The sequence below is a fragment of the Schistocerca gregaria genome, chromosome 3 (assembly GCF_023897955.1).
Source record: "Schistocerca gregaria isolate iqSchGreg1 chromosome 3, iqSchGreg1.2, whole genome shotgun sequence".
Taxonomy (NCBI): domain Eukaryota; kingdom Metazoa; phylum Arthropoda; class Insecta; order Orthoptera; family Acrididae; genus Schistocerca; species Schistocerca gregaria.
The window spans coordinates 662,950,062-662,972,762 of NC_064922.1; the positions used below are offsets into that span (position 1 = coordinate 662,950,062).

Consider the following 22,701-nt stretch of genomic DNA (forward strand, 5'->3'; position numbering starts at 1 on the left):
AAATTCTCCAACCACCAGTGAGTGTTCAATAATGCTCTGAGCGCTCTGTTGTGAATGTCACAGCGAGTGCGAACATTCAATGTGATTGCAGTAAATCATTTAATTGATTTTTATTCCATTTGTTGCAAGTTGTTAAAGGCTGATGATGGTGGCAGGCAGCAAATTTTACATAAGCAAGTGAGATATGAGGGTCATTCAATAATTAAACAGACAAATTGGTCTGAGGAGGGAACGAGTTAGTAGCAACATGAGAGCTAGAGGGAGACAGTGACAGTGAGAGGAGACGGTAATAGCATGACAGAACAAAGGTGACTGTGCCTGTGAGACAGGAGACAGTGACAGTTGGAGAGCCACAAAGAGATGACAATGAGTTGGGCCAAAGAAGTGAGTGAGAATGGGCAATTTGGAGTGTATGAGCAAGTGGTGGAGTAGTGGGTGTGAGCAAGTTGCAGTTAGGGAGGCTTGTGAGAGTGAGTGGCGATTTGCATGTTAAGAAAAAGTGCACATATGTCCGCATGGCCATGTTCTTGTGAAGATTTTTAAAGATGCTGAGGAAGGCATTATGATGCAGCTGGTACCCAATTTTTCAGTCAGAGCCTTTTAATAAAGAGGAGCCTATCTGCCTTTTTTGTGCTTCGAAAGGGGCATTTTCTCAATTGTTACTTCAAACACTCAAATGTGTCCACCTGGCATTGCACCTGTCCAAGCCAGATACCTTGCTGCAGCTTCCTAGTCATACATTTACGGTTTACTGCTGCCATCAAAAGGTTTCCCGTACAGCAATGGAATCAGATACATTCCCACTCATAAAGGTACTACGATCTTTGGAAGTTCTTAGCTTTTGCTGAGGTTACTCTCTTTGCTTAATAGGTTTCTTGTGGTAGTGAACAGTTCAGAATTTCACAATGATTATACATACAAAAGAATGCGTTAATAGCAAAATTATCTTGCTACCTTGGGAATGTAAGGTTATGATATGACACAGCTGCATTTTGATGCAGAACAGAATGGTACATACATTCAAAATAATAATAGTCTTGTGTGGAAGTTATATTTGGAAACTACTGGATCTTTTGGGATGCAGTGTGTAAGTAAATATAAACAAAAGAACTAGTCAATGGACTGGCAGTAAGAAGTGAGAGAAGTAAATGTGACACAATGTGCTCTTTGATAAATAACAAAATTGATAGATGCCCTCAGCTGCAATTATAAGCCTTGTTAACCCTTTTGCTGCTACAGATGTGCTCTTTACATTCTGAGCTGAAGGCAGCTTTGTTTCCATTATAATTATCCGGACCGCTATGCCGTGGTCGCGCTCCCGCGCCGCAGTGTGACGTCACGTGTTTTGAAAACGTCAGTGCAATTGGCCGCTGTCGGAGACGAAACGTTGGGAATCGACACAGAATTCATCAACCGACCACGGCATAACAGCATGGATAATTATAATGGACATGATGTTTCCGGCCATGAAAGTCTACATTTTAGTATCAGACGCCTCTACGGGGAGGAGATGTCAAGAGAAGTGCGATGCCTGGAAGGACTCCAGAAGAAGAGTGTGCAGCTTTTGTGTTCCCTCACATTCCTGTCTCGTTGCAGAGCCGTCAGCATTATACCGAAGTTTCTGAAGATAAAGCGACTGTTCTATTCGGGAAAGGCACAACACATTTTCAAACGGACTGAGGAGGCCTTACTACAAGAGCGCATTCAGCACACTCGACGGGACTTGGCAAGCACAAACTGTAAGTTAATGTCTCTCCATATTACGATCAGTAATAAACTGTGCAGCAGTGACTGGGATAAAATTGATAGACTACTGCATGATACCATGGGGAAGCGTATGTTGACAATGTATAGTTGACAGAAGAAGTAGTTTGGTAATTTGCTACCTAATCAGACTGTTCGGCATTTAGACGTTTCCCGGACTGTTATCAATTTGTCCGAACGTTCATTATCTGACGATGAGACATCTGCGCTTGCCAAGGGAGGAAATTTTGCTGTTAGTCCATGTTTTGTGCCCACGGAAGAAATTATAGCCAGTGTAGAAGCAGAAATTCGCAGTGTGGATTTTGTAACAGCATATAGAAACAGTGAGAATATTAGCCAATGCAAAACCGCCGAAAAGTAATATACTGTGGGCGAGAGAAGAGCTTTAAAACTCCGGAATAACAACGGTAGTATTTTGGTTCTCCCAGCTGACAAAGGAAGCACAACGGTGGTTATGGATGTGGCTGACTATCAGAGTAAAATTACTGATCTACTGGATCCGCAAGCATATAGGAAGCTGAATAAGGACCCCACTAACATCATTCTCAGAACTGTGTCGCGGTCAATAAAAAAAAGTCCTCCTTTGAAGAGAGTGTACATAAAGCTCTCTGCAATTTGATTGTGCTACCACCGAGGCTTTATGGATTGCCCAAAATTCATAAAGAAAATGTGCCGTTAAGACCGATACTAAGTGCCATTGGTTCGCCCACCTACTCGTTAGCCAAGTTTTTGACAATGCTGCTAAAACCACATGTGGGCTGTTCAGGCTCTTATATAAAGAATTCAACACATTTCATCAGCAGATTGAAAGGCATAGTGGTCCACAGGACATATTGGTCAGCTTCGATGTGGTATCGCTGTTTACCATGGTTCCACTTAATGATGTATTGGAACAGCTGGATCGAATTTTTCCTGCCGATGTTTCAGAACTGTTTAAGTGTTGTTTGACAACCACATACTTCAAGTGGAATGAACAGTTTTATGAGCAAATGGATGGCGTGGCTATGGGAAGCCCCCTTAAGTCCCGTAATTGCAAACTTCTTTATGGAGAAATTCGAAGAACAGGCCTTAGGTACTGCCAGCAAAAAACCAAATGTATGGTTCCGATACGTGGATGACACGTTTGTGCTGTGGAGACATGGTAGGGAGGAACTAAGCTGGTTCCACGAACATCTGAACAGTATAAACTCGAGAATTCAGTTTACAATAGAGGAGGAGGTAGATGGCAAATTACATTTCTCGATGAGCTTGTTTTTAGAAACGAAAATGGTAGTTTGGGCCACTCAGTATACCGCAAACCGACGTTCACGGACCGTTATTTGCACCGGGATTCGAACCACCACCCACAACAGAAGTGGGGTGTTATCAAGACGTTTGCAAACAGAGCTAGAAATATTTGTGAACCTGAGTTGCTCGACACTGAGATGGAACATCTCCACAATGCACTAACGAAGAACAGATATTCGTCTGCTGAAATAAAACGTGCGTTGAGGCAGCCATGGAGAAGTCATACTGACGTACAGGCTACTGCAAAATCTAAGGTTTTCCTGTTGTTTGTTAAAAATGTAACGGAAAGAATTGGGAGGATCTTGACGAAGCGGAATATTACCTTAATTTACAAGCCCACCAGGAAGATACAGGAATACCTTAAGCCTGCCAAGGACGCTCGCAAACCATTGGGAAAAGCTGGAGTGTATAGGATCCCATGCAGCTGTGGTGATGTTTATGTGGGTACCACTAAAAGAACTGTTTCTAAATGTTTGGAAGAGCACAAGGGAAATTGTAGAAGAGGAGAAACGGAACGATCAGCTGTTGCGGATCATGCTTTCCAGCCAGGGAACCACAATATTCGTTTTGAGGAGATGCAAGTACTAGCGGCCACAAGCGGATATTACGAAAGGTTCTACAGGGAGGCAATCGAAATTGCTAAACACCCAAATAATTTCAACCGAAAGGAGGAGGGTGTGAAATTAAACAGTATATGGATGCCGGTGTTAAAGAAGATGTGTACCACCCGTCCACTACTGGGTGATGGCAACGGCGACGGACAGCGGCCAATTGCACTGACTTTTTCAAAACACGTGACGTTACGCCGCGGCGCAGGAGCACGCAGACACGGAATTTAGCAGCAGTCAGTAGTGAGCCAGTGGGTGTGTTGGACCTTCCATCGAGCTACGGACCCCCTTGAAGATGTCTCCCACAGTCGGAGACGAAACGTTGGGAATCGACACAGAATTCATCAACCAACCACGGCGTAACAGCTCGGATAATTATAATGGACATGATATTTCTGGCCGTGAAAGTCTACATTTTAGTAACATCTTTGTTGTCACTGTTACAACTGCCAAATGCTGCTACCTGTATGGAGCGATGGAATTTCTGCTGCTATGTAATACTTATAATCTGATTTTAATCAGGTGAACAAATTTGGTTTTTGCACATCTTATGGTCTGATATCTTTGCTCTATAAAGGACTGAATTTGTTTTCGTTATTTGTCATAGTTACTGTGCTCTATCAAATTAAATAAAACACTATACAAAATTTAAAGAGTTTGCAACAGTAAACGGTATATGAATTATGTGAACTTTGAATACGGTTGATTTTAGCTCATGCGTTGCTGTGTATGAAATATAGATCAGGTATCATAATTTTATTTAAAATTGAGAGCAAAATGATATCTTATCTGTTCTCGAGTTAATGGTTTTCATATGTAGTGAATAGCTTGCTTATTTCCATCCCTGCACATCAGGAATCATGTTGTCATATAACAGCTGTCATAATTCATAAACAGTTCAAGATATCAGAATAAAGTTTTTTTTGTAAATGATAGCATGCGAAGAGGCAGGTATGCTGTATGATAAATAGATGAAACTTTTTTATTCACTGAGATATGTAAATAACTTGTCTGCAGCAGTTAGAGGTCAGAGGACTGGGACACATATACCAGTCAATAGCGCTTAATTAATACTTTTGCATTTAAACTTTTTCATGCATATTACTGATTGAAAAATGCAGGGGAGCCCAACTAAGAAGAATTGTCCAAAATAGCTTCTATTTCAGTTATCAATCATCCACACTCCTCCCCCATTTAATACTCTCAAACTAGCTTATAACTTGAAAATGGCACATGGTTTGCCCAAGATATTTGCAACCTTCGACGATTCTATCTTTGTGTATTCTCATGATCCTTTCAAACATTTTGACTGTTTTTCAGCTTCATTCAAATAATGGTGACAGATAGTGTGCCATTCCCAGATTCTGAGAATACATTACTAGTCTTCATTGAACAAACAATTAACTACAAAGTATAGTGTTTTATTGTGTTGATGGATATCAACCTCTGCACAAGCTACATCAATTGTACTCAAGTTTATGGCGATTTCAAGGAGTCTGTTAACCTTTTCACTGCTACAGATGTGCTCTCTGCAGTCCGTGCTGAGGGCAACTTTTGTTATAGCTGTACTGCTTGATAAATGTTGGTGCCTATACTGAGAGACAGCATTCCAGCTGATATGACATACTTATCACCCTATATTTCGAACACTATTGGGTGAATAAAAAACTTGATTTTTGCACATCTTACAGTCTGATATCTTCACTTAATAAAGAACTGAATTTCTTTTTGTTATCTGTCATACTTATTGCCCAGTCTCAAATTAAGTAAAACACGTAATTTTCAAGAGTTTGCAGATGTAGAAAAGCACAGAGCACATATTGTGTATGGTTGATTTCAGCCTAAACATTGCAGCGAATGAAATTAAGATAAGATATTTATATTTTATTTAAAATTGAGAGCAGAGCTATCTCTCATTTCATTCTTGAGTTATTGGATTTTATATCTAATGGAAGGTCATGCATGATGTGTCCATTTGTGTCCTTGTGCTTCGTGAATCATGTGGTCATAACAATTGTCATTTCTCATAAGTGATTCAAGATACTGAAACGAGGACCTCTGCAAAATACGATAGTGTGCCATGAGGCACACATGTTGTATGATAAATAGTGGACACTTTTTTACAGCAGTAAGGGGTTGGCAATTCACAATGCTTACAGACATCCATAGAACTGTAGGATAATCCAAGCAGTGTACGCATACACATCCACAGAACCTGGGGAACACAGTAGCAAGACATGTATACACATCTGCAGCAGTGAATGGACTGATTATTTGGGATCCCGATGACATAATGGGCTAGTTTTTAATGAATAACAATTTCAGTGCATCTTTCACTTTAAAATATTCTCCTAGAGATGTGAGGTCTCATCTAATAGTGATCACACAGCAGCACATGACTCATTTAATATACATACAGTTGAGTTTCTTTTTTTATTTTATTAAGTAACAGTTTGTTCTGACAAATTAAATACATGAAATAATTACTCGTGATAAAGCACACAATGTATTCTCTAAATCTACATCTGCAAACTGAAAATCAACATAATATACAATGACAGAAAAAATTGTAACACCAGGAAGTAATTAGTGTGACATCATACGCGAGTGACTTTGCGAGATCGCTCTCCAAGTTTTTATATATTTTTAGGTTTCAGATACATATTTTAACGGTTTTGTGATAATATTTACTATGTAAGTGACATATTAGTGGTTTCTTCATTCACCTCTGCCTTTCTTGTGTTGTGACCTGATATTTGTGAGTGTTTCGTATCGAGCAACGTAACCTCTTACCTGTTTTTACATTCCGCGCTGACCAGTTGCAGCTGTAGCGGCGCATCAAAAGCTAAGTACTAATTAATTGTTTGTGTATAGTGGTTCATTTAGGAACTTTAGTAGTCTTCAACGGAAGTTTTTTGTGTTTTCTGGTGAAATAATTTCAGAAGAACCTTTTGGGAAGTGTTTTCAGCTTCGTTACTGTGTCATTAGACGTTTGATTCCCTTTCTGTATTAGTCTTTTGTTATATTCACATTTGTTGTTTATTAATACTGTTAATAATAGTAGTTACTTCCCTTGTAGAGTAAGTTTGTGATTATTGTAGTCTGGTTTTTAACATCTTCTTATTGTAGTAGCGGAACTTAGAAAAAGTAAAATTTTACCATGAGTGAGAAGTGTGGGCTTTGCCGTAGGTTCATGAGTAGTGGATTGTGGTGTGAGACTTGTTCGAAGTATTTTCACTGGGGGGGAATGCAGTGGGGAAGCCAATGGGCATTCTGGTGAGATCCTCCCCTGGAACTGCAGGTTATGTGTCAATAGTAAGTTGATAGAGGAGCAGAAGCGTAAAATCTGTGCCCTTCAGGTGCAGTTGAAAAACGCACAGGAGGAGCTACACAGGATGAGGAGGGAGAAGGGGGTTGGGGAATGGGAGCTGGCTTTTGGCAAGAGATCTGCTAAGAGAAGAAGGTTATCAGATAGTTTTACTATTGGTGTTTACAATAGATATGACCAACTGTCAGAGTCTAGTCGAGAGGAATCTCTAGTAGCTGTAGATGTAGGAAGTATGCAGCAGACCTCAGTAGTTACGGTGGCTAGAACAGTTGCAAAGTCGAAGAGGAAGAAGGAGGTTCTGCTGTTAGGTAGTTCTCATGGCAGAGGTATAGGCCAGCAGTTGCAGGAAGTGCTGGGGATGAGTACCAGGTCACCAGCATTGTGAAGCCTAATGCAAGATTGGCTCAGGTGACCGTTAACATAGGGGGGTTATGTAGGGATTTTACTAAAGAGGATCAGGTAGTGATTGTGGGTGGGGCTGGTAATAGTATTGATAGGGGTGGGGAGTATAACATAGATAGCGACCTGGAAAACATAGCCACTCAGACTGGCAACACGAATGTGCATTTCGTGGAACTGTTTCAGCATCACGATCGGCCTCATCTTAATACAGCCGTCAGGCCTAATAACATGAGACTTGCTCGTGCGCTGATGACAGAAAGCATGGGTCACATTTCAGTGGTGTTGGTGGAGTCTATCAGCAGGATGGGTTTCACTAGACATGGCCTGCACCTCAACAGGTATGAGAAGGGGAGGTTGGCAAAGCTTATAGATGACAGCATAGGTAGGGTTGGTGGGATCACTCACGGAAAAATTCCTGCAGTAGTGGGTGTTAGATCTGCACCTTTTTCAGACTGAAGTCAGCGGATAGGTATTCCTGCTTAAGGGAAGTCTCTCTACAAAGGAACCACTTTTGACAAAGCTTAGGTATCCGAGTAATGAGGGAATTAGTATATTTCATCAAAATGTACAAGGTATTAGAGATAAAGTTAGTGGATGACATTGGAGTTAGCGCCCAATGATGTCTCATGCGTACTCGACTGGAGACAGATCTGGTGATCGAGCAGACCAAGACAACATGTCAACACACTGTAAAGCATGTACTGACACACAAATCTGCAGTCAGGATGTATGGGATAACAAGAGAGCACTCCTGCTGTAATACGAAATTGCACTCCAGACCATAACTTCAAGTATGGGTCCACAGACATGTTGGTTGCATATCCTCAATGACCTTTCCCTAACCAAAACACAGCTGTCATCAGGAAACACAACAGATCTCCACCCTGCCCCCAATGAGCTCTCACTCTACACCACTAAAGTCACAAATGGTGGTGGCTTGGGGTCAATAGAATGCACACAACAGGGCATCTGACTCAGAGCTGTCCTTGTAACCAATTTCTAGCAGTTTGTTGTGTCACTGTGGTGTCAATTGCTGTTACTGCAGCAAAGCAGCATGATGAGCCAGAGCCATAAACCTAACACAATGGTCTTCCCTCTTGAGAGTGCCTCATTGCCATCCAGAGCCCTGTCTTCTAGCGACCGTACAGTGTCGTGACCATCGCTGCTAGCAATTAAGTTTTTCTGCAATAGGGAGGGAACGTCCAATTTCTCGTAGCCCTATTACACAGCCTCGTTCAAACTCAGTGATCTGCTGATAATGGAATCTTTGTCACCTTAAAGGCATTCTTAACTAACATCAACTCACCATGTCTATTCTCAAAGGTAACCAATGCTCATGAAATTACAGTTGGTATTCATAGCAAACCTGATTTGTGTCCTCATAGAGGTGCTACTAGTGCCACTCTTATGCGACTGATGCAATGCGATCTTTAAGATGTAGAAACACCCCTACCAACTTTTGTTTATGCCACACAACTTCTTCTTGATGTTGTGATTTTTTCCCAACAGTGTGTATGACAGTTTATTCTCACCACACTAACAGATGGACCATGGGAAGAATGACTGTCTATGACCCAAACGGGCTGTGATTGCTATAATCTTACCTTCATGTTTACAACAAGACATGGATATAGGGGCCTGAAGGGTATTTACTTATTGGCAGAGTATGAGGCGCTAGTTGTCTGGGCCTGAATGGCCCACCTAGGGCCATAACACAGAACTACAGTTACACCATCAAAAAGCGGTCTATGTTAAATACACAATTATTAACATGACATATTTGCAACTACCATTGTCTTCTTAGTTGGAAAACTGATGGATGCATTTGACATACAAATAATATTACATTAGTTCTGACAGTTTTCATTATTTGGAAAAACAAACATAGCTGTTCCAGTAAACAATGAACACAATAAAGGGGATGCTCAAGAAGAATAAAACAAAAGACATACCCGCATATTTGGTGCCTGTATTCGCTGAATGGTGTTTTGCAAGTCGTTTATTGCTTTGCTTAGTTTATTATCCATTTTTTTAACATCATCTGCATCATCTAGTTCCTTCAAATTGTCTGGTAGCTGTCCGTAATCAATGACAATTCTGAAAACAAAAGGAAATAATGAGGTTCTAAAGTTTCTTTTTCCATATGTAACATCTAACATAAATATTATATAACACTGGAAAATCACAATCACAGTTCCAAAAAAATTGTTAATAAAGCAGGGCATTTTTCAGCCGTTGCAGTTACAGGCAACACATTTTTTTCCTGAGGAAAATCTAACATTCAGCGACTACATGAAGCATGCAAAGGTCTGCACTACCTGAAGACTTCCTCTCAAATTAGAACCCACACTGCACAAGTCTGTTTCATGTTTTTTGTATTCTGATCTTTTTTTCTAAAATCTGGACCCCCACCCACCTCGTGAGAGATTACCCTGTAATCGGCTAAAAATGCACGAAAATGAGTTTTAAAAAATTTGTTTTACGCACTGATTAAAACACTTCTTTAAAAAATTATTTTTTTAGAACTTTATTAAACAGTGATGTATCTATAAAAAACTTACCTTTTATTGATACGTTATATACACTAAATGTCCATTCAGATGACAGAGAACCTTGTTTGTACCTTCCTTTAAACTATATGATATGTAGCTTTTAAATCTTTTGATTTGTATGATCACTAAGAGAGTCCTTGTTGGTGAACTTTCGCTTAGCTTCCTTCCACAAAGGGCTAACTTCTTGCTTGCACTTGTGTATCAGTAAGTTAGCATGTTGCGTAACATACACATTGTAGAAGTTTTGATACAAATTCATGTTGAAAAGCATAACATCAGCTTGATATGTGTTGCAGAATAGCATGATTGATTCACTGACTGACATGCAATGATTTTGACTGGCACAGCAAGGAACTCCCCAAATGAAATCTGACATCTGTGCAGCACTTTTTTCAAATTGGGGAATTCTGGGTGTGCACACTTGTAAAGCATTCAGTTCAGAGAGGCCATTAAGACTGGTGAGCAGTGTAATATTCTCTACACTCTGGACGAATTTTATACCACAAAATGTTATCCATTATAATAACATATATTCTCTGAATTAAAAAGTTAATATGAGATTTTCATTGCGACCCCCTCCCAATTACTCTTTTACTTGAGAAAAATGATCTGATTTAGCACACTCATTTGTGATCGCACTGTGCCAGCAATAATGCCACAGTGATATATCCACAACATTCCTCATACTTCAGAAATGGTTTCAGACATCAAACTGAGATTTTGGCGAATAATAGCATGCAAACAGGAGAGTATTTTGCGATAAGATTATTATGCAAAACATCATCATCTATTGCGTTATTCCACTAACTACAGACTTTTTCAATGAAAGAATGCAATTTTTATGGGCCATCAATAGCTGGTAAAATAAGAAATGCTATGGGTTTTGGAAGAATGTAAATGAAGACATATTTATTTTGTACCGAGAGTTTGCTTTTTCATAAGCTAAAATATGATCTTACTTTTCCTCAGTTCCTCACTTAATGAACTGCTTTTTCAGAATTCTTTTGCAACTGCACTTGCACTACATATTAGTGAAGTTAAACTGTGGAAACTCCACTGTGTTTTGGCAAAAGAAGAAAATTTTAACATGGCAACCAGAGAAATGTCCCACTCATGATGCTTTTCTGAGAGTTACATTTTCAGCAAAATTCTTTTTAGGTACTAACCAAAACAGAGTTGACAGTAGATCTTTTTGAATGGCCACCATGCAAGTGTAGGCGTGGAGGGCCACCACTTAACATTTACAGAAAATGTGAGCCTAGGCTTCAGTTTAGAATGACACTTCCCCTACAGCACCTGCTCATGACCCCCACCACTACCATTCTCCCCAGCGTACCTTGCTGTCTGCATATCTAGTGGCCACGGCATTCTGCATGCACTATACTACTAACACTGTGTCCTTTGGTGATTAGGATTTCTCTTTGTGTTTTTCTTCCTTTTTCTGTATGTTCCTTGTATTTGGCTTTGAAACTTCTGCCTGTCTGGCCGATACAAGAAATTCTGCAGTCAGTACAGCAGATTTTATTTATTACTCCAATTGAAAACTTGTTGTTAGTTTTAATATTGTGTACAAGTGAATAACCTAGGGCGTGAGTCGTCCTGAAAGCAATTCTAACATTAAACCAGTGGAACAATGCACTGAGCTTATACAAAATATTACTGTGAATGGCAAACAAGATAAATTTTAAACACTCTGCAGGATCATCACTATACTTGTTAGCTGCCCCCTCCCCCCTTCCTTTTTTGAGGAACTTGAGATACATCTCTCTTCAACTATGGAGTAATGAAAGTCTGCTTTAGATGCAAAATGGCACAAGGTACTTAGTTCTTTTGTGTAATTTGTGCATTCTGCTGATCACTGCCTGAAAGAAGGCCTTTTTGTTATGCTGGATGACTTGAATTATATCAAATGATGACATCTGTAGAAGTGGGCTTATGATAAATACCAAAAGAATGAGTTTCATTGATATTAGTAAAAGAAAGATCAACATTGTTAAAATACATATTTTGCTGATGTTCTACAGTAAAATTAATACTGGATGAATATCATTCATTTTAAGATCTAACATATCAATGTCATCCTTAGTTCCTTCATACATCAATAGAATGCCGTGAAACATATCTTACTGTAATTGCTGTGTCCCTTGTCAATGTTAATCAAAAAATTTGTTTTCAAAGTAATTAATAAATTTATACATGGTGTGTCTTTCAAATCTTCCACTTACAAAGGCCAAGGGGAGAAAAAACCCTATAGAGATGTACCAATGAAATTGCACCATATGGCAAAACATCTCAAAGAATTTATATTTTCAAGTCAGACAACATTACTTCACAAAGTGAAAATGGCAACTCCACAGCAGCACATGCAAACAGCAGTTTGGTTTGCAAAACAAAATTGCACATTTCTTTGCACAGAAATTATTGTAGGTAGCGCAGATGTGATTCACCTGATGTGAAACCAATTAAGGAATGGTATCATAAGTTTCTGGCAACTGGAAATGTTCTGAAACATTCTGGCAGTGCACATCATAGCGTTTCTCAGAACCCATGTAAGTCAATCCGGCAGGCGTCTAGGCGACTTATTGTACACCGAGCAACACTGTATTGTGTAGTGTATCAGCGTCTTCGTTTGTACACCGGCAAAGTGCCAATTTTGCAAGGTCAGCTGCTGAATGACAAACCATGCCAATAACCATTTGCAAAGGGTACACTGTGACATATTGACATGAATGCCGGTTTCCTTAAAAGATGTTTATTCTCAGAAGAGGCAACCTTTCATGTACCAGGAATGTTTAATCAGCATAATGTTAGGATTGGGGCTTGCAACATCTGCATGCTATCACTGAACATGTTCCTGATAGCCCCAAACAATGTCTGGTGTGCACTAATGCACACCAGGTCTGCTAGAGTTCTTCTTTGTAGAAAACACAGCATTTTTTCTGTAATGGAACTCAACATGTTGGAGCAGTTTATATGCCCGCAGAAACAATGCTTGCCACCCAATGTAATCTTTCAACAAGATGCAAGTCTGTCACATTGGTTCCTGGACACGAAATTTTCGTCACTGGATTCTGAAGGACCAAGTGTATGTGACTAAATTGGATGATATTCCTATGTTAAGACGTCTTATCACTGATGCGGCTGCAACAGTGACAAGAGGACAAGCTACGATGAACTTGGCAAGACACTGAATAAACTCAACATTCTTTGTGATATAAATGTTTCCCAGGTAGAGGCGTACTGATGATTACTAAATAAATTATTTGAGATGCTCTATCATATCGCGAAGTTTCATTAACATATCTACTACAGTTCTTTTCTCCTGGGTCTCTGAATGTGGAAAGTTTGAAAGGGACACACTGTGTTGATAATACTGCTCATTTCTGCTCACAAGCTGAAGCAAGAGATATGTGTGAACTCAGAATGAGCAGAGGGGCAAGAAATTGGAACTTGGACTGGAGAACAATAACGTGTTTACCAATCACTTCATTGCAATACCTCAAGGGTTTTATGATTAGGATGTAAAGGAAGAGGAAAATAGTTAATACAATACATCTACATCCATACTCCACAAGCCACCTTATGGTGTGTAGTGGAAGTGTTTTGTGCACCAGTGTCAGTTCCCTCTTTTCCTGTTCCTGTCGCAAATGGCTCATGGGAAGAATAAAAACTGGTAAGCCTCTGTATGACTTTGAATCTATCCAATTTTATCTTCATAGTATTTTTGTGATCATAGGAGGAAGCAATATATTGGTTGCAGAATGAGATTTTCACTCTGCAGCCGAGTATGCGCTGATATGAAACTTCCTAGCAGATTAAAACTGTGTGCTGGACCAAAACTTGAACTCGGGACTTTTGCCTTTCGCGGGCCAGTGCTCTACCATGTGAGCTACCCAAACAAAACTCACACCCCGTACTCACAGCTTTCCTTCTGCCTGTCTTCCAGGAGTGCTAGTTCTGCAAGGTTCGCAGGAGAGCTTCTGTAAAGTTTCGGAGGTAGGAGATGAGGTACTGGCAGAAGTAAAGCTGTGAGGACGGGTTGTGAGTCATGCTTGGGTAGCTCAGATGGTAGATCACTTGCCTTATTAATTTTTTGGTAGAATGAGCATTTTTTAAGCCACTTCCTTTGCTGATGAACTACATTTCCTGAGGATTCTTGATGAACTACATTTCCTGAGGATTCTTCCAATGAATCTCAGTCTCACATCTGCCTCACCCCTGATTAATTTTATATGGCTGTTCCACTTCAAATTACACTGTGCACATACTTCTAGATATTTTATGGAAATAACTGCTTTCAGGGACTGTTCTGCAACCATGTAATCATAAAGTAAATGGTCTTTCTATCATCTATTCACAACATTTTACATTTGTTTATGTTCAGGGTAAAGTGCCACTCTCTGCACCAAGCACTGACACTCTCCAGGTCTTCCTGCCTTTCGCTACAATTTCAGGTGTTAGGTCTGGAGACTTCTCATTGATGAGAATGACTTACTGTGTTCTGTTTACCAAACACTTTTCAATTCAATTATGCAGCTGCTCTGATATTCCGTATGCTCCTAAGTGGTAGTGCAGAACTGCATCAAACATTTTCCAGAATAGAAGTGTCATATAAAGCAATAAGGATTAATAATACGTATACAGAAGACCAACTGGAGAAGTAAATTCTAGAAGAGTAATAAATTCTAAAAAGCACATCATCAACATTCTATAGTTAATTAATGCATAGAAAGAAATCAGAAGGTAACCAAAAATACATAGACTATTCCAGAATGAGATTTTCACTCTGCAGTGGAGTGTGCGATGATGTGAAACTTCCTGGCAGATTAAAACTGTGTGCCAGACCAAGACTCGAACTCGGCACCTTTGTCTTTTATGGGCAAGTGCTCTACCATCTGTGCTACCCAAGCACGACACACACCCTGCCCTCACAGCTTTACTTCCACCAGTACCTCGCCTCCTACCTTCCAAACTTCACAGAAGCTCTTCTGCAAAACTTGCAGAACTAGCACTCCTGGAAGAAAGAATATTGCAAAGACATTGCTTTGCCACAGCCTGGGAGATGTTTCCAGAATGAGATTTTCACTCTGCAGCGAAGTGTGGGCTGATATGAAACTTCCTGGCAGATTAAAACTGTGTGCCGAACCGAGACTTGAGCTCGGGACCTTTGCCTTTTACGGACAAGAGCACTTGTCCACGAAAGGCAAAGGTCCCAAGTTTGAGTCTCGGTCCAGCACACAGCTCAGGAAGTTTCACACAGACTATTCTATTCTCACATGGGCAGATAAACGGCAAGCGACACTCAATACGACTGGTATAACAGAGTTTAAATGTAACTTTATCAAAGGAGCTTTCAATCAAAAAATCTAATAAATTATGTGATAGAACTGTTGGGTATCCCAAATGGAGACCTATAATGATACCTTTTCACACTCTATCAGGTAGCTCTGTCTCACATGGGTAATCGGCATCTCCATGTTCTTCACAGTGATCATTCAACATCTAACACTGTTCATACCCCTGAGATGCCTTACCACACCCAGGGACAACACTAAACATGAACAACATTAATGCACTTTCATGGCTATTCTACCTGTCATAGAGAATTACAATACTATAATCATTTATATATTTGCCGCTGGCCCGTATGTCTGAAATACAGAGCTCAAAAAAGAAGGTACTAAAATATTACAGTCAATACATGTGCCTTGAGGATTGGTTAGCTAAAAATGGATGTGCTAGTTACTCTGCAACACACTAAAACCTCCAACTTTATGGTATAAGGTTGGAATCTTTACAATTCACAAATTTTTGAAAGCATACCACACTTTTCTTGCTTTAAGCTACAACAGAGGACAAGCTCCAGAGGATCACTATGCCTGAACAGTTAGTTTCACAGACCAAAGCTTATTTTCAGATGCTTCCAGCCACTCTAACTTTAATGGCTTAGTACTTTTGCTAAACAGCAAGTAAAATGCTCACATGGGTAGTTCATTTTCCTGCATGTGTGTCTCCGATAAACTTCCCAACTGCAATGACTAGTTCCTCACTTCTAATACCCTGCAAAATTATACTCCCTTTTTCTGTATACCAGAGAGCCCTGAAACATCTGCCAATTGTAAAATCACATGGAGAGTTCTGAGGAAATCAGTGTAAATGAAGTTGTTCTCTCTGTCATAAGTAATCTCCCTCAATGCCTTCAGGTTTGTATACAGTTCTGCACTGTACATTGAAAATTCATTTTGGCATGTAAATCTCCAAGACATGATAAGGTAAAACAACTCGACAGTCACCAGAAACCCCCTATGAGTGTGCACTGGACTAAAATTGTGGTGCTTTTGTAAAATATTGCAGAAAGATAGAAAATCAATATTAAAGATACTATATTTTTTATGCGATGATAAAATAACTCTTAATTCCCTTAAGAAACCAAGGTGGCGATTTGCTCCAACCTTGGCGTAATATAAACAATGGAAACTCCAGGTTGGAATATCAGCAATATTTGGAAATGGATAGATTGCTACTCACCATAAAGATGACAAGTTGAGTCACAGACAGGCACAAAGAAAAGGCTCTTACAAATTAACCTTTTGGCCAAAGCCTTCTTCAGAAAAGAAAACACACACACTCATTCATACACAAAAGCACACCTCACACACACATTACCACCATCACTGACTGGAATGCAGCTGTTACATTGAACGGAAGTAGCAATCTGGGGTGGGGTGGGGAAAGGGGAGGAGGGATGGCAGGGCACCAGGGAGAGGGGGGCAGGGAGATTATAAGAGCACTGTCTGGGAGTGAGCATGGATTAGATGGAGGCATGACAAGACTGCTAGATGCATTGTCAGGGGGCTGTGAGGCAGGGAATTTGGGGTGGGGGTGGGGGTAATGGAAAGTGGAAAAGGATAGAAGCAGAGAAGGGGAAAGACAGAGATGTTTTGGATATGGGCGGCACACACTGAGGGTGGAGGACGTGAATACGAGTAGGTGAGAGGACAGACAGAGTGGAAACTGTTGGGTGGAGGTGTGGGGACAATAGATTACTGTAGGTTAAGGCTGGTATAATATCGGAAATGGAGAATGTGTTGTAAGGATAGCCTCCTTCCATGCAGTTCAGAAAAGCTGGTGGTGGAGTGGAGGATTCAGATGGTTTGGACTGTGAAGCAGCCGTAGAAATCAAGCATTTATGTTAAGTTGCATGTTTCACCAGAATGGTTCTCCATGCTCCTGGCCAAATAGCTGGTGGCCATTCATCCTCATGGGCAGCTGTTTGGTAGTCATACGAATATGAAAAGCTGTCCAACGACTGCAGCAGAGCCGGTATACGACATAGCTGCTTTCATAGGTGACCTGGCCTCTAAAGGGGTACGTTAAGCCTGTGATGGCACTGAAATAGGAAGTGCTGGGTGGGTGGATTGGGCAGGTCTGTATCTGGGTCTTCCACAGAAATACAGCTTCTGTGGCAAAGGGTTGGCAATGGGATGTTAGGTAATCAGAGCCCTTTGATGAAGGGTGTGGTTCATTTGTTCCAGTCCAGGGTTATACTGGGTACTGGGTGACAAAAGGGGCAGTCCTCTGTAGCCGATTCTTGAGGGTAGCGGGAGAATTAGGGTTGTGTGGGGGAATGGCACGTGACAGCGTCAGTGTCAGTGTGTGTCTGTGAAGGCCTTGGTGAGACCTTCAGCATATTGGGACACGGAGCTCTTGTCATTGCAGATACACTGTCTCCAGGCAGCCAGGCTGTGCGCAAGGGATTTTTCGGTGTGGAAGGTATAGCAGTTGTTTAAATACAGGCACTGATGGCTAGTGTGTTTAATGTGAACAGATGTGAGGCTGGAGCTATCAGAGAGGATGTCAACGTCCAGAAAGATGAAAGGTTGGGTTGAGGAGGACCAGGTGAAATGGATGGGATGGAAGGCGAGTAAGTGATAAAGGATTGAGATAGATAGTTTTGGTAGTGAGCCCACATCATGAACATATCATTTGCCATACCGAATCTCAAAACAAATCTTGACCTAATCATCCTACCACCAGACAAAGGTTTCACCAATGTCATTATGAATCGCAGTGACTACCCGGAGGAAAGCCTCTGCCAATTATCTGACTCCTCCACCTATAAACTCTGCAGTCTCAGAACTCCATCACCTCCAATCCTTGCTTAAAACCTCACACCATTACCAAAGCCTTTCCCCTGAATATTTCTCTCCTCACCCCTATGACACCCACCTTCTACATACGCCCCAAAATCCACAAACCCAACAACCCTGGAGACCTCATTGCAGCTGGTTACCATGCCCCAACTAAAAGAATTTCGGCGCTCTTTGACTAACATGTCCAATCAATTGTGTGCAATCTAGCCTTCCATGTCACGATATCAACCATTTCCTTCAACCGACTCTCCACCATTCCCACACCCCTTTACCTCCTTGACCCCTACGCGTCAGTGTTGAAACCCCTTCCCTATACATCAGCACCCTTCGAGCTCATGGTCTTGCCATTACTGAACACTACCTTTCCCAATGTCCTTCAGACTTCAAATCCATTACCTTAGTTCTCATACACCTTACAAACTTTATATAACACACAACTGTTGCTTCTTTGAAGGAAAAGGTATACATAAAAATCTGTGGCACAGATGTGGGCACCCATATGGCACCCTCCTATGCCAATCCATTTATGGGCCTCTGGAGGAAGCTTTCCTAGCCTCACAAAACCCCAAACTACTCGTCTGGTTGAGATTCATTGGCAATACCTTCATGATCTGTATGAGGGTCAAGACAGCCTATACTCATTCTTTCACAACATAAATACCTTTTCTCTCATCTGCTTCACCTGGTCCTCTTCAAAACAGCATGCCACCCACCTTCCTGGACATTGCCATTCTCCTCTCTGATGACTCCTCCACACCTCTTTCCACATTAAACCTGCCAGTCACCAACAGTACCTGCATTTTGACAGCTTCCATCCCTTCCACACCAAAAAATCACCTCCCCATTCCCCCAATACAGCCTGACCAACTGGGAGCAGTGTATTTGCAGTGACAAAACTTCCTTGTCCCTTATGCTGAAGGTCTCACCAAGGCCTTGACAGACCGGCACTATCCCCCACACATAGTCTGTGAACAGATCTCCCATACCATTCCCCCCACACACTCACAATCCTGCCATCACCCCAAGATACAGCTACCAAGGACTGCCCCCATTTGTCACAAAATATTGTCCTGGACTGGAACAATTGAACCATGTCCTTCGTCAATGTTCTGATTACCTGTCATCATTCCCTGAAACAAGGGACATCCTACCTGAGATCCTTCCCGACCCTCCTAAAGTCATGTTCTGTTGCCCACCCAAACTCCACAACATCCTAGTTCATCCATATGACACTCGCAATTACAACCTCTTGCCACATGCATCATATCCCTGTGGAAGATCCAGGTACAAGACCTGCCCAATCAACCCATTCAGAACTTACTATACCTGTCCTGTCACAGGCTTAGCCTACCCCTCCATAGGCTGAACCACCTGTGAAAGCAGACGTGTCATGTACAAGCTCTTCTGCAATCACTGCACAGCTTTTCATATTGATATGACTACTAACCACCTATACACTTGGATGAATGGGCACTGCTGAAGTGGGCCAATAGTATGGTAGACCATCCTATGGGACAACATGCAGCTGAACGTAACATGATTAAGGATAAGGGTACTTATAAATTGTGAAAAAATCGATTTTTTGTGACTTTATTCAATTCTACAGTCTTTCCTGATTACATTGATATATACATTATAGGGTTTCAAAAGTAAAACAACCTATACATACTAAATTTTAAAGTTACGGTCCTGTATTCTGCTAAGCCTCCTTTATTTCTGTTACAGAAACCAGTATTATTTTGAAAAGAAGTGCGAACTTCCTGTTTCCAGCAACTATACATATGATACATTGCATATGTTGGTAACAGTGCAGGTTTCTAGTGTCTGTGAATGATTATCTTTGCTAGTATTTACTTTTGTTTCGCTGAAGCAGTTTGTTCATGTGTTACTGAATGTTTGTTGGACAATTGCTACATATATTTGTGGAAGTACATATCCTTTAGTGTGCAATAAATACGAACTATGCTACGCATAAAGAATTTCAATAAAAGGAAATTCCGTGGTAACCAGTTTACAAACAAAGCAAGCCACACTGTTAAAAAAATTAACCCACATATCAGTTCTTTAGTGAAGAAACTCCCACATGGCATGCCTCGTGGTGATTCAAATTTTTGTGTTAACAATGATGTAGGCTGTTTTGAAATAAATAACTGAACAACAAAATAGCAGGAAGCGTTTAGCATCAAAATTAGTTGTTCTGTTTAGATCCTGCAATAAATCTACCTCGAAAATGACTTCAAAAATTGTGAATAATTCATATGATGTAAATTTAAAGTTAGTTTATGCAATGATTGGTGCAATAGGAAACAGAAAAAAGGTTGCTCAAACATTTTGTGGTTTGATGGACCTTCCTCCTCCTCCCAGTAGGTTCAGCAAGTACATAAAAATACTTTTAGATGCCTTGACGGTTGTGTCTAAAGCATCTATGAAACATGCAGTAGAAGAAACTGTAAATATTAGTGGAACCAGGGACATTGCCACTGCACTTGATGGGACATGGCAATCTCGAGAACGTGGTTCCTTGAATTGTGTTTTAAGTGCTACTTCTATGGAGAATGGAAAAGTTGATGATGTTGAGTGCTTATCTACGTACTGCCACACCTGCCATGGTAACACTGAAGGACGTATTGAATGTCAGTGTTCTAAGAATTATGATTGTTGAAGTGGAGGTATGGAGCATGATGGAGATCCAAAAATACTTCAGAGGTTGGTGCCCGTTTATAAAGTTAGATATACAAAGTATCTAGGCAATGGGGACTCTAAAGGTTTCAATAAAATTAATGAGTTCAATGTTTAGGGTGATACCTTGGTAACAAAACTGGAGTGTTGTGGGCATGTTCAAAAGGGGATGGGTGCTAGACTGAGGAAGCTATTAAGAGAAATGAAAGGAAAGTTGCTATCCGATGGAAAATCTGTCTGACCGAGGCAGATTAACAGAAAATGAAATAGACCTCCTTCCGAGTTATTATGGCCTGGCCATTAGATGAACTGCACCTCTGAAGCTGTATGGGCCACCTACTTTCATAAGATGTCCACAGATGACCACTCTGATCACGGTCTTTGCCCTAAAGGAGCAGATTTTTGGTGTGGTTACCAAAAAAGCAATAGAAAGTGGTCAAATATACTAACATAAGTATTCCCTTCCTGGGCCTGTTATGAATGAAATAAAACCAATATTTAGAGACCTGAGTGACCCTGTTTTGCTTGGTTAATGTCTTCATGGGGGCACTCAGGATAAAAAAGAAAATGTTTCAACCATTGCATTTGGGAAAGATTACCCAAAAATGTATTTGTAGGACTAAATACATTAACAGTTGGTGTACTAGACGCAGTGATATGTTTCAATGATGGAGTGATATGAAGGTTGGTTCTGAGAAATTTAGGCATAAAATGTGGCTCTAATATGGAAGATCAACTGCTCGCGTGTGATAGATAACGGGTGCATGAAGCTGAAAGATTCGCTCTTCAAATTACCAAAGAAGCAAGAAGTGCCAAAAGGAATGCCAAGGGGAAGCTTGAAGATGATGAAATGCTGCAGGATGAAAACTATGCTTCAGGAATGCTCTGAGACACTTTATTTGGACTCATATCTTCATTCGCAATTTTCTGCAAGTTGTATTTTTCAGAATTTAGGTCCAAATATTTCCTAAAATTTATAAAGCATTTCTCTAATTTTTTTTCTGTAACTTGGAATAGTCCATACTTATGTAGTAGACCTAAGCTTTACTTCAGAATCAACTAAATTACAGAAAAATGACATTTTTATTAGGAAAAAAATTATAAAAATTAAAGTGTAAGATGTGATACTTTTTTATCCTTGTAATATACATAATAGGTGGAATTAAATAGGTCTAGTACCTCAGCCATCATATCATGCATATCTGGTAAAAATATGGTCTCCTTCAAATGTATAACATTGGATTCAAGGGTACCTCAATTTGAGGAAGCATTTTGGAAAAAAAAATTGCACCAGTTTCTTTGTATTTTTTAATAAGCCAAATCAGGTTCAAAAATATTCAAATACTTCTAAATTTTTTTAGAAAGTGTGCTGCATTACCTGATACCAACAAAATATCTGTAAAAATATACACTATAAACAGTGCCTGAACGATATAGGTGTTGATTTTTACATAGTATTGAGCTGGAAAAGTACCCTGTATCCTTAATGTCAATAGTTGCTTCACAATCCAAGCCATCTGGATTCTCCCCTCAACCACCACCTTTTCTGAACCATACAGAAGAGTGTTATCCCTACAAACATTTCCCATTCTCAAAATCATCCCAACCTCAACCTACGCTAATCTACTGTCCCCACACCCTCCATCCAACAGTGTCCTTTCACCTTCTCCTTATTCACATACCCCATCCTCACTGTGAACCGGCCTCATCCAATGCACCTGCCCATCTTTCCCTTTCCCTGCTCCCTATTACCCCCCCACCCCACCCCCCACACACACAGTCTCCTGACACAGCATCTAGCAAGTTTGTCACACCTCTATCTAATCCCTGCACACACTGCCAGACAGCCCCCCCCCCCCAATTCCCTTCTATCCCTCCCCCTGATTCACCCTACTCCAGGTTGCTAATTCTGTTCAACATAATAGTTG

The 22,701-nt window shown here is 40.6% G+C and overlaps 1 protein-coding gene across 2 annotated transcripts in view; it reads right to left on the reverse strand.

The window, feature by feature from the left end:
- LOC126356368 (structural maintenance of chromosomes protein 1A) overlaps window positions 1–22,701 on the reverse strand; it is a 179,295-nt gene that overhangs the window by 11,498 nt on the left and 145,096 nt on the right. For both annotated transcript variants that reach the window (XM_050007357.1, XM_050007356.1), the window contains exon 20: window positions 9,342–9,486. In XM_050007357.1, coding sequence (XP_049863314.1) covers window positions 9,342–9,486 — 145 coding nt within the window. The remainder of the gene's footprint in view (window positions 1–9,341; window positions 9,487–22,701) is intronic.